Source organism: Ascochyta rabiei, chromosome 10, assembly GCF_004011695.2.
Source record: "Ascochyta rabiei chromosome 10, complete sequence".
In the NCBI taxonomy this organism is placed as follows: domain Eukaryota; kingdom Fungi; phylum Ascomycota; class Dothideomycetes; order Pleosporales; family Didymellaceae; genus Ascochyta; species Ascochyta rabiei.
In genome coordinates this window covers 1,830,879-1,843,604 of record NC_082414.1, presented here as the reverse complement: position 1 = coordinate 1,843,604, position 12,726 = coordinate 1,830,879, and the positions used below count along the sequence as shown (strand labels likewise).

Here is a 12,726-nt window from a genome sequence, read left to right as displayed (position 1 = left end):
TATATAGGCCTAAAATTAGGTAGAAGCATTTTTAAGTCTAAACAGCATTACTATAAACTTAAAATGTCTATACCTAGTTTAAAAAGCAGTCTTCTACTTATCCCCTTTCTTAATTTAGATATAGTAATATGCCTTATATACATCTAGTTTAGTATAGAACTTAGCTTGCGCTAGTTATTCTAGTAACTCTGTAAATAGTGTTAATAGGTAGTAGTTTTTAACTGTTATCTTGTTTAGACCTCTATAGTCTACACACAGTTATAGGTTACTGTCTTTCTTCTTTAAAAAGAGAATAGGCGCCCCTGCTAGCAACCTTAAGTGTTATATCTAGCTACGTTGTAGATATTCTGCTAGATACTTCCTAAGTATCTTTAATTCTATTGCATATAGCCTGTATAACAGTTAGTAAGGGGAAGTAGCTCCTTCTATAATATTAATTACTAGGTTATGCTCTCTATACTCTAGTAGGACCTAAGTATTATCTTCTAATTCTAAGTGCGTATATTCGCAATACACTTCTAGAATTAGGCCCTTTTTAGCAGATATTAGGTTATATATACCTACTAAGTTTACTATACAAATATAAACGTCTACTAAGGGACTTCTTATAGTGCGTTTAAACTCTTTAGTATCTTCTAACGCTATTTTCTCTAGTTTAGGAGAGTTCTTATACTTCTTCCCTTAGAAGAGCATGCACTAGCTTAAATAGCTTAGCTTAGGGTTTATCTAGTTAATCTAGGGTAATCTAAGGTATATCTTGTACCTTTGTAGGTCTATAACCACAAAAGGTATCTGTTAGACCTCCTGTCTTCTACAGGAGTTAACAATAGATACTTCTGCTGTAGTTACTCTATAGATAGGCAATTCTACTCTGCCTACACCTTTAGCCACTATTTTATTTAACAGTGTAACCTCTAAATCCTGCTCCTTTGCCAGAAGAACTAAAATTAAATTTAGTTATAACCCTCTATCTAATAAGGCTTCTACGTTCTCTGCGTTGCCTATAGATGCTTTAACTATAAGAAGGCATATATGTTCTAGGTATACTGCCTTATAATAAGAGATATTCTTCTTCTTCTTCTTAGACAATTTAATATAGGCTACAAGAGAGGAGATTAGGTCTTAAGCCCCTTGTCTTTTCCTAACTTATCTAGAGCAGGGTCTTTCTAATTTAACTTTAGCTTTAGGTAATTAGGGCGGTAGTAACTAGTTTCTCTATACTTAAGGCACGCGTTTTAGGCCTTATATAGCCTATCTTAGCCCTTTTTACCCGTTACCAGCTCCTTATAGAACTTATTAGACTTAAATAACTTTTATAGGGTTTTTATATTCCCCTCTAACCTAGAGTTACTAAATTAGTGCTTCTGTAGCCCTTTGTTAGTTGTCTTGCCCTTAGCTAGAGTCTTCTTAGGTAGCTGTTAGCTATAATAACCTAGTCTCTAGTTAATAATATTAGCTTGTTCCTCTACATTTAGGATTGTGTCCCTTTAATTATAGGGGATAAGGAACAAGTCCTTTTATATGCTAGGGAGCAGTACAGCAACATATTCTAGGACTTAAAGCTCTAGCGTATGTAAGTTGCCTAGTTCCTCCTATAGTAAATGCATAAAGTCTAGTAGATCTATAGGGGACTAAGATTTCTACTACTTATATTACTTTAAGGATTTATACGCTGCTTGCTTATATTTAGGTAGCGTTCCTTAAGTATGTAGTATAATTCTTTTTAGCTCTTACTACGTTAGTTTCTAGGTTAGCTAATTATAGTAGTTAGTTGTGCAGTAGGCCTACTATAACGTCTTTAGGTTCTCTAAGAGGTACCTTACTCTAAAGTTAATCTTTTATTCCTCTATAAAAAAATTAACTAGGGATTAGAGAAATTGTATCTCTTATAATCTCTCTCCTAACAATTATATTTAGCGTAGTTACGCTTTATATACTTCTATAAGGGTTTAGGTTATAGAAGATTTATAAATAGGAAAGATTATAGTTTCTCTACCCCTTCTAGTACTTTTTAGAAGGATAAGATTGTTACTAGATCTCCTTTGTTTTATTTGCGTCTAAGTTTATAAAGAGAGGAAAGTTCCTCTTAGTCTTTTGTCTCTTACAACTATTTACGTAAGTTTTCTAACTCCTGTTATTAATTACCTACTTCTAGGCTATTCTAGCCTTCTTTAGCTAAAGCTGCCCTATAGATATAAATTCTAGGGTAAGGTGTACTACCTAGAGGACCTATAGATACTCTTAAGGCACTATAGACACTTAGTGTCTGTTAAGGTATCTCTTTATCTGCAGAGGGAGGTGTTACCTTACGCTCTACTGGCTCTCCTACAGGTAGGTTGTCTTAGTCCCTCTCTAAAGATAGTAAGCCTAGATAATTTAGTTTAAGACTTCTAGTAGCTTAGGTCTATCTTTTATTATATTATAAGAGTAATTAGAATATAAAGAGTATATAAAGCAATTATAATGGAAGATAGGGTTAAAGAGAATAACAGGTGTATTAAGGTACGTAGTGTGTAGTAATAAGACTAATTACTAGAGTATTAGTAATAACCTCTAACACCTTTATATAGTCCAGGCTGACTAGCCCTCTGGTAGCTCGCCAAGACAGGCAGAGGTACCCCTGGGCCCAGCGCCTAACAGTACGCAGAGATGTTTAAAGAAGAGCTTACAGCAAAAGCCCTGCCTAAGCATAAACCCTAGGATTACAAGATTAAGCTCTAGGAAGGAAAGACACTAACTTTTAGGCTATTATACTAGTTATTAGAAAAGGAACTTAAAGTACTTTATACATACATTAAGGAGAACCCTAAGTAGAAATTTATTAGAAGATTAGAATTACCTGTAGGGTACCTAATTATGTTTGTTCCTAAAAAGGATAGCAAGCTATAACCTTGCATTAACTTTAGGAAGCTTAATAAAATTACTATTAAAAACTGCTACCTGCTCTTAAACATTACAGAGTTGCAGGACTAGCTAGTAGGAGCTTAGTACTTTATAGCTTTAGACCTATAAGGCGCGTACAACCTTATACACATAAAGGAAGAAAAAGAATAGAAAATAGTATTTAGGACGTAAAATAGACTCTATAGGTACCTAGTTATGCTGTTTAGTCTAATAAACGCACTAGCAACGTGCTAGGAGTTAATTAACAACGTCCTAAGAGCACACCTTAACAGAACTGTAGTAGCGTACCTAGACAATATCCTAGTGTACTTAAAGACACTAGAAGAGCACAAACAACACGTTACAGAAGTGCTAGAATACCTAAGGCAGGCAGACCTATAACTTAAACCTAAGAGGTGCAAATAGCATAACGAGGAAGTTAAATTCCTAAGGTACATTGTAGGACGATATAGAGTTAAGTTTAGTCTAATAAAAGTAGAAGTAGTTAAGACTTAGCAAACGCTAAAAACAGTTAAACATATCTAGGAATTCTTAGGATTTGTTAACTTTAACTAACGCTTTATTAAGGACTACTCTAAGATTGCAATCCTGCTAATAAAGCTTACGCAGAAGGATACACTATTTAAGTAGGAATAAGAACAGAATAATGTGTTTAAGGCACTTAAGCAAGCCTGTATTACACCTCCTACGTTAATTATATTTTATAGTAGCAAACTAATGCGTTTAGAAACTAACGCCTTAGATTAAATATTATGCGCATATATTACATAAGAGAAGAATAGACTATAGCACCCTATTGCTTACTACTTACGTAAGTTCTTAGGACCTGAAGAACGCTATAATGTGCATAACAAAGAATTGCTTATAATTATATTAGCTCTAGAACATTAGCAACTATACGCAGAAAGCTGCTTAGAACTTACTATCTACACTAGCTATAAGAACCTGGTATACTTTACTACTACTAAGGTCTTAAATTAATAATAGGTATATTAGTCTAAGATACTTAGATAATACAAATTTAAGATATTATATACGCTAGGCAAAGATAATAGTAGAGCTAACGCGCTTAGCAGATAACACAACCTTACTAGAGAAAAGATAATAAACTAGTTCGCAGTACTAGGAATTAACAATAATAGGTTACTTAGATATTATAGTAACTAAACAATATAATACAAATTAAAAACAAACAGCGCATTACATTGGACATACTAGAGGAACTTTAGGACAATATTATAGCTAATTACTACAATAATCTGCTATATAGACACCCTGGAATTACACATATAATAGAACTTATTAAGCAACAATTTAAGATTAGTAATATAAAAAATAGGGTTACTAAATACATTAAAAATATATTAACTGTTAGCAAAAAAAACATAGTACACACGCAAAATACAGATAAATGCATGTAATAGAGCTGCCTACGGCACTATAGATAAACATTATAATAGAGTTTGTTACACAGCTGCCTATCTTAAGAGACCCTGTAACTAGATACAACTATAACTTAATATTTGTTATAGTTAATAGATTTACTAAGTACGTTAAAATAATGCTGTTTTAACATAGCTATTCTGCAGAGCAGCTTATATAAGTGTTTCTAGATTAACACATAAGGTATTTTAGCATACTAGAATTAAATATTAGCAATTAAGACAAGCTCTTTACGTTAAATTATTAGACTACGCTCTTAGCAGCTATAAGTACTAAGAAGAAGCTTTTAACAGCCTATTATCTACAGATAGACAGACAGACTAAAAGAACAAATTAGACTATAGAAACATACCTACAGATATACAGCAACTAGCAGCAAAACAACTAGGTTTTGCTGTTACTAGCTAGGTCTAACTCGCTAGCCTTAACTATTCTATTTGCTAAATATAGCGCCTTTTGCTGTACGCACTTATTTACCTATTTTAGAATTTTCTTATTACGCAATAATTGCGCAATTACAGTTACAAGAAGCAACTTGTCTACTTCTACCTTTTTCTTATACTCCTTACAAGTATTATCTAATAACACCTAAGACATGTTTATATATAGCTTGCTAGCCTTTATACACTTAGCACACTTTAGACCTTTTAGACTACCTAGTATAATATAGCACTTATAGCTGCTAAAGAAACAACAATTATAAGAGACTTTAGTAGGTATATTAGCTTAACAGATTTTAGATGTAAGACAAATATTATAGGCGTGTAAGGACATCTTAACTTATAGGTTACTAGATATAGGGATTGCAGATTATATAAAACTCTAGCAGACAATTATATAGTTTAAGGACAAACTAAAAAGAAAGGAGGGATAGTGTTATAATCCTGTGCTAGGGCATAGCACAAACATAAGTACTAGCTAACTAAGACCCCTAACTCTGCCCTAAAGAAACAAACTGTAGAGAAGGACAAGACAGAAAGGGTTATTACGTAACTGCTTGTTAACAAGCATAACACACATAACTGCTTATTAACAAGTATAGTATAATATGCTTATTAATAAGCACCCTTATACATTCTTATTAGACTAACTCTAGTTACTTATTAATAAGTATTGTATCTCTATAGTATATAGCTAGTAGGAACATAACCCTTATAGTTTGTGTTTAACCTTATTAATAAAGTTTGTCTTTAGAATCTTAACCTGCGCTTAAACTAGACAGTCTACTCTGTACTATTTAGTGCACCCTATCTTTATAAGCTTTGCTTAGTTAATAACCCTAACCAATCCACTAGTACTCATCCCTAAGAACTAATAGAATTAGTGCTTACAGTCTTTAACTAAAGTACGACTTCAACAACTCCTTGTAGCAGATACCTACACCTATTAGAGATTTCTATTATCCTTCGTTGTTATATAAATAATATTAAATACTATACTGAAATAAAAATACTAACATAGGCTAATACTACCTATACTAGAGTTAAATGTTAGTGTAGTCTTAGTAGAGTGGCCGACTTGCCTATGTGGCTAGCCTACTAGTAGAATATGTTAATAATTTTTCTAAGAATATATAATTAAAAGTAGCTAACAGTAGTATATCTAAGGATCTAAGCTAGATATTATAGAAAGTTTTATACTAAAGATACTCTACAGACTTAGTTTCACACTTTCAATTTTACAAAGGTTTTATTAAAGTTCTAGAACCTTTACGTAACAAGTAAAGAATATTATTTTAGCTTCTACTTTATATAATAAGAAAGAATTACTACGAGTTTATAGAGCTATGTAAATAGGGTATTTATTTTAATAGAATTTAGTCTTTATCTCTAATAATAGTAGAATTTATTAGCTTTTAAATAAAAAGAATTTGGTGTTTTTACTGGTAAAAGCGGGCGTTGCGCGAATCCGGGCGTTGCGCGCACAGACACGGTGCTACTACTGCTGCTTTTTAAGCTTCTTGTTTAGTTAAAGGTAATGCCTGCTATCTAATTAGTTCAATACGCTACTGCCATTGCGCTGACCAGTGTAAAGAGTGTACAAGGCGATCACGAGGGAGGATAGGGTTGAAGAGGATAGCAGGTGTATTGAGGTACGTAGGGTGTAGTGACGAGACTAATTGCTGGAGTATCAGCAATAACGTCCGACACCTTTATATAGTCCGGGCTGACTAGCCCTATGGTAGCTCGCCAAGACTGGCAGAGGTACCCCCGGGCCCAGCGCCTGACAACCAGTGCCGCCAAGACAATTGACTTGATTGTTGACAACTCTGATATCTACAACGGCAATCTCATCATTGACATGCCCTACGCTCTCTTCCACGTCATTTCAACCAAGAAAGACCTGGTCGCAGGAACCCTAGGTGCCCAACTAGGTATAATCAGGCTACCATCCGCCTTAAACTAAAGCGTTTGTCACACCCAGACTCACCTACATACACAAGGTGGCAGGAGTGGAAGGACAACACGTTGTATAGGTAGTATTTGCGGAGAGCTTTAAAAATTGCTGGAGTTATGGATCAAGGGCGTCCGCTGCCGTTCTAAGGCGCTTTGACAGATGATAGATCCGAAGGCGCGCAGGTTAGAGCGGATGTAATCAAAGGCGCAAACACTGCAGCCAGCTGCGTTAGCCATCTAAGTAGCTGTAAGCTCGTTACTTCGTATCATGTCGTGAATCCTCCTGCGCTGTAAAGCCGCTAGATCCCTTGCAGGTGGAGGTCCTGGAGTAATGCCGTAACAAAATTATACGCTACCTACCCGCACGGACACCTTGCTTAGCCGGCACAACACCTTAATGACTCGACACACCTTAATGACTCGACACACCTTAATGACTCGACACACCTTAATGACTCGACACACATTAATGACTTGACACAAATTAATAACTTAACACACCAAAGGGAGGTACGCGACCTTACGCAGTACACAAAAGGGGCACGACATAGATTCGCACCAGGGGTATTCCCAGGAATTTCTTCCCCTAAGGCTAGCTCATGACATCAGATTTAGGACTAAATTATTGTTCTATTCCATCTATAGCTAGTCTATTCACTCCCTACTAGTGGCCTACATATGTTGCTTTCCCTAGAGACTGTATATTAAAAGAATGCCGAGTCGTTAATTGCATCCACGACTCGCGTTATAATGTCGTAAAGGTAGACAAGTGCGTATTACGTCCAAAGACGCTGGGATAAGATTATAAACATATTGTTAACTGCTGTTAGCAATTAATTCCCCGTTAAAGGACGGTTACACTTAGTTTGGGCGATTTCATTTCTAAAATCCAACAATCCCTGTAAGTGGTTACGCTGAACCACAGAGGGGATGTTTTGATAAGAGCTTACCGCCCTGGAGATTGTTGAAAGACGCGACTTTCTCAGGCGACAAGCAGTCTGGAACCTGGGTCCCGCGACATTACAGGAATTTCTTCCAGAGGTAACAACATGGATCGCAAATCCTTGGACGGGCAACTGAAATGGTCTAATTAAGGCCCTGGTTTTTAATCGTCCAACTACAAGCTGTCTAATAACACCACATCGCATACTTCTTCCCAACTGAACCAGTAGTCAGCATCCCTCCTAATGACCTAGGATGGTCTACCGCACGTCTTCCTCCGATGGAATCACACATAGAGAAGGCCTTAGCAGGAGCTTTGCCAACAGTGCGAGTGCATTACAGAAATTAGTAGATGTAGGGCTTTCCACACTGCTTGCGATGCTGGCCGTTCCACGAGCTGACATTAGAGAATTTCCCGCCGGCGTTGCACTGTCCTGCAGTCGTAGAGTCCTTCGACGCCTTCAAGCACATTCTTTTGCAATCATTGACTAGGTTGTCCTAGCAACACCACAGTTGTAAGCAAATTGAACTTAAGTGTAAAGTGATACAAGACGACTTACAATAACACAGCAGTGGCTAGCGTCTGAGTAAAGGCACTGGCAGTACGAAGCAGCAACGCTGCTTGCGCTAGCAAAAAGCACGGTAACAATAGTAAGAAGTCGAACCATGTTAGGCGTTGATGAGGACGATGTAGTTGAATTGGGCTGTTCGTATATGTAATGAGTGATGCAGTAGTGCTGATGAGTGAAATTTTTTGTAGAAACGTAAGAGAAATCACGATCTTTATAGAGTTTAACAGATTAAGAGACCATATACCGCGAGTCATAATCATATCTAGAAAATTACGAAGCACTCCACAGGGGGACGTGCGGAAGTCACATTATATCCCCGTATGTTAGCCCGAAGAGTCTATAACAATACGCGTATATCTGTTTCAAACGGCTCCTTGTCATACCAATTACGCAAAATGATCAACACGCAAGCGGCAACGTGTCTTAAGGCGTTGCTATCATTGCCTGTGACCGTATTGGTCAAAATGCTGAGCAGTGTTCCAACGAAGATAGAGATATAGGTAAACAAAGTATTTCCATACAGTGCCTTTAATGCCCTGGATGCAGCAAGGAGCGTTGAATCTCAAATGTTCAACAGAATGCTCACAGTATTTAGAGAACAGGGCTGACATTAAAGCCTGTAAGAACCGAAATATTTCTACAATTAGTCTTAGATTACGCTAGTAAATAGGATACAGTACTAGTTTATAGTATAAGTTGGCGAGTAAGGTATACAAGGTGGTTTTATTAACTGCCTAACCTCTAAGTCATATATCTATGACTTTGAGGAAATATGACCTATATACATGCGAGCTTCCCAGCAAGGCCCTAGTACCTCAGGAACTAAGGAAAACCAAGAGAAGGAACGTTGATTGCCATGATGCATTGAACCAATTGCATTAATGCAACTGCACAAGGCACACTGGTGAGCTCTTTAGTACTACCTCCTAAATATCACCTTCTGTGCACGCAGTACGCCATTGTGCGTTCCAAGAGCTGACGTCTGAGTACTTGCCACCAGCGTTACACTTCCTTTTGTAATTTCCGTTGTTTTTGCACCGCTCCTCGCAGGCCTTAGTGATGCCGTATTCCTACCACGTTGTTAGGTGTGGTCGCTTGTATGTGCTATTTAGTTTCACTCGGCTGTTATTGACTTACAACAACGCAGCAATGGGAGCCATCGGCGAAGAGGCATTGGCAGTACCCGTCAGCGGCGACAGAAGTGATGGCGGCGAAGATAATCGCGAAAATGTCAAGTCGGACCATTTTGTCGTGGTTCGAGGTTGGGGAGTGGTTGAGCGGTAATAAAACTCAAGGATACCCCGCTAATATGTCTTTTAAAGGGATGAATACTCTATGTTCATATGTTACGTTAAAAGAGGATTGCTGTAGCTTTATATAGACGACAAACTCATGTTGGTCTATCACACATGAAACCTTATCGTCAGCTAAGTAAAAAATAAGTCAGAGCAGTGATTCCACTACCGATGGAGCGAAAAAGCCCACACGTGTTTGAATCGCTGTAACGTTTATATGAGACATTTTATATTAGACCGAGTAGTTGACTCAATCAGGAAGGAATTGCCAAACAGGGTCGATTGTGCTAACAGGCAGAAGAATTGTGGGTAGAGCACTTGTTAAGTGAGCTTGTGATATTTAGAGCAACAGCCAAAAAGGAAGCGTGGTCGACTGAGCCTACTCCTGGAGAGTGCCGATCTCCAATTTTCTCCTTTCTCTTCCATCCATCTCACGGCAGGCCAATCTACTGTGCTTGCAGGCAAAAAAATACTGTGGTGGAGCACTTAGTCAGTGAGCTCTTGATGCTTGAAATAATGGCCGAAAAAGAAGCGAGGTCTCCCCTTAACTGTTATAACCCCCACGTTGGCCTGTGTTGGCTTGTTTTATATCCCTTGTAATCGACATGCAATACCTTTGCCAATGGCCATGATATGTCAAAATTGCAAACTAGGACATGCCCTTGGAATGCATAGACACACGTGAATACCTGATGATCTAGGGAATGATGCGAGACTGGGCTAAATTGACTCCACTACCTAGAGCGATATAAGCATTACTCGGCCGGATATCTCGCCAGCTTAAGCAAGTTGCAGTTAGGCTTATTCTGACCTCAATATCTTAAATATCGAGCATTTCCATCCCTCTGTACAGCACCAAGACTCTCAACCTGAATCCATTCCATTCTACAATCTTCTACAACCTACTCAAGACTTCTCACAACCGCTAAAATGGTCCGCATCCTCGCCCTCGCCAATCTGCTGATGGCCAGCGCCATCACTACCCAGGCTGCCCAGTGGTGCCAGTGCCTCTTCCAAAATGACTCGCACTGCTGCGTTTACAATGTGAGCAACCCTTTAGGGACAAAACATGGTAAAAAACATATTGAATACTAATATGGGATACAAGGATGCTAGCATTGGCAACCTTGACTGCAAGCGCTGGTGCACTAATGCCCACCGCGCCGATGGTGCGACTAACCCGAAAAACCCTCTTGAGGCCGGCACCGCCTGCAACGCTGGTGGAAAGTACAAGACTGTCAGTGGCATCACCGCTCAGTTCCGCACCCCTTGCTACAAGCAGTAGATGATCGTCAGCTCGAGTCGGCAGCGGCCTTGGATGAATGAGGGAACGGCTACTAGGGGATTATGGTGGAGACGTGGTGAGAGCTATCCGTTGTATTGTGTAAATGGAAGACGTGCAATAGCGCGGACCCAGTCCAGCGCTGCGTGGTAATAGCATATAAAGAGAAGACAGTCTCAATATAGAAACTGCTCCATCATCCGTTGTGCTCGCTGGAGTTGCTGTTGTTGAACGTGCATAATGTGATTAAATACTAAAGAAGCAGGGTGCACCTAAAGACTAGGCGTCAGCTAGCGTACTCAAGCCCCACTCTAACAGCCGAGTCATTGCAGTTTGTGCACGATCTCCCGCCCACCTTCTTAAAGAAGCTTTATTAAAGTGCCACGTTCCAGGTACATCATTGTCGACCTCTCTACTAACAAAAAGAGGCCATAGCTCGACTCTATACTGCATAATAGACGGCCACGTGCTTAGTTCGAAGTCACATAGAATTTCTAAGCTACCAGCCCTACAACTTTATGCAAGGCATGTATAAGCAAATTTTGATAAAGTATCGCATTATGTAGTTGACCAGCTTAAAGACATTTTAAAGCAGACTTGCGTGTTTGCGTCTTAAACGTTATCCTTTTTTGCTAAACAGCCTGATCTTTTACAACCCTTGCCGTGACGTGTGTCGAGTGGTACTAGTCACAACACCGCAACCATAGCCAACATGATCCAGCACTTTAAGGAACTCACGACTTCCAAGCAGTAGGGCAACAACCTAAAGGGCTATGACATGACATACCCCAACATTCAGCTGTGCAGTGCTGGAGACTATCTAAGTATAAGCCTCTACACATAGCACGTTTTCAGCTGGTACTAGGCACTTCTCTGCCCCAGCCACTTCCCCAGCTACGTTAACATCAACGAAGCAAACTCTGTGCGCACACCCTAATATAGTACAAACTGTGGCAATAACGGATATAGAAAGTGAAATTTTGGATCTAGAACACCACCAGGCGTACCTGGAGAAGAACGAGCATCTCCGTGCAGCGGTGGAAGAGGTTAAGATCAAGGCTCAGAACTATCATGACTTCTCAGAGCGCAAGAAGCGGAGGGAAGAGGCGGCGGCCTGTTGTGACTGAGAGGCTGTCAAGCAGTGCAAGGTGTGTGAAGCCTATGCTATTAGTAGACACGTTGTTAGGAGCGTCTGGTATCAGTATAACAATGTCTGGAACTCCCCTAATTGTCTCCTCCGCTCAAATCTAAAAAAAAAAAAAAAAACCCAGTCCGGTGACTGAAAATATGAGTCCTCTTAGAACGATAGTGGCATCTCTTACTTTCAAAGTTTTTTAATACTGCTTTACATGCTGGTAGAAAGTCCTTTTTTATTAATTCTTTTAGATTTATACTATGCTAAGCTACTAGTGTTATTACTAAACGCTTATTTTCGGTGTAAACAATAAACTACGCTAAGTAGCTATAGTAGGTAGAGTAAGTAAAGCGGTATATAGAGGATAATAATCTTCTTTATCTTATATTATCTATAGGTCTAATAAAAGCTATAGCTTATAGTATTCTATAAATGGTAACTAGTGTATACCTACATTATACGTCTTAATATAGGTCTTAAAGTACTTTAACTAGGTAAAATAAAGCTTGTTTAACGTCTAGCTATTAGGATTAACTTTAATAACCTAGTGTTAGGATAGATTGTAAAACCAGGATGTGATTAGGACCTTGCTAGGGAATATAAGAAAGTGCAGTAGAGCTTAGCCCTTAGCTCTAACTATGTAGATATTAACTGTTAGGCGCTAGGCCTAAAGGTACCTCTACTATATAAGGGAGCTACTATAGCCTATAGAGCTAGTTAGCCTAGAATATTTAAGAGTATTAGAGGTTATTACTAC

General features: G+C 38.6%; 3 protein-coding genes across 3 annotated transcripts, besides 18 other annotated features; 1 reads left to right on the top strand and 2 right to left on the bottom strand.

The window, feature by feature from the left end:
* Positions 1-2: part of a mobile genetic element that runs on past the window's edge.
* Positions 1-2,639: part of a mobile genetic element that runs on past the window's edge.
* Positions 1,067-1,083: a tandem repeat.
* Positions 2,637-4,748: a mobile genetic element.
* Positions 3,139-3,281: a mobile genetic element.
* Positions 3,142-3,281: a mobile genetic element.
* Positions 4,651-4,713: a tandem repeat.
* Positions 4,720-5,707: a mobile genetic element.
* Positions 5,707-5,765: a dispersed repeat.
* Positions 5,766-6,063: 298 nt separating this feature from the next.
* Positions 6,064-6,190: a dispersed repeat.
* A 21-nt stretch (positions 6,191-6,211) lies between these two features.
* Positions 6,212-6,281: a mobile genetic element.
* Positions 6,282-6,360: a mobile genetic element.
* Positions 6,361-6,374: 14 nt separating this feature from the next.
* Positions 6,375-6,577: a mobile genetic element.
* Positions 6,576-6,619: a dispersed repeat.
* Positions 6,620-8,173: 1,554 nt separating this feature from the next.
* EKO05_0006714 (uncharacterized protein) lies at positions 8,174-8,517 on the bottom strand (the record flags this gene model as incomplete). The annotated part of the gene is made up of 2 exons (XM_059636859.1): positions 8,174-8,183; positions 8,246-8,517. The coding sequence occupies 2 exons, from the start codon at positions 8,515-8,517 to the stop codon at positions 8,174-8,176; spliced, it is 282 nt and encodes a 93-aa protein (XP_059492842.1).
* A 666-nt stretch (positions 8,518-9,183) lies between these two features.
* Positions 9,184-9,502, bottom strand: EKO05_0006713 (uncharacterized protein; the record flags this gene model as incomplete). Its single annotated transcript, XM_038940562.1, has 2 exons — positions 9,184-9,327; positions 9,395-9,502. The coding sequence occupies 2 exons, from the start codon at positions 9,500-9,502 to the stop codon at positions 9,184-9,186; spliced, it is 252 nt and encodes an 83-aa protein (XP_038798209.1).
* Positions 9,503-10,482: 980 nt separating this feature from the next.
* On the top strand, positions 10,483-10,837 carry EKO05_0006712 (uncharacterized protein; the record flags this gene model as incomplete). The annotated part of the gene is made up of 2 exons (XM_038940527.1): positions 10,483-10,596; positions 10,661-10,837. 2 exons carry the CDS (start codon positions 10,483-10,485, stop codon positions 10,835-10,837), a joined length of 291 nt encoding a protein of 96 aa, XP_038798208.1.
* Positions 10,838-12,083: 1,246 nt separating this feature from the next.
* Positions 12,084-12,100: a tandem repeat.
* A 168-nt stretch (positions 12,101-12,268) lies between these two features.
* Positions 12,269-12,480: a mobile genetic element.
* Positions 12,292-12,600: a mobile genetic element.
* Positions 12,575-12,726: part of a mobile genetic element that runs on past the window's edge.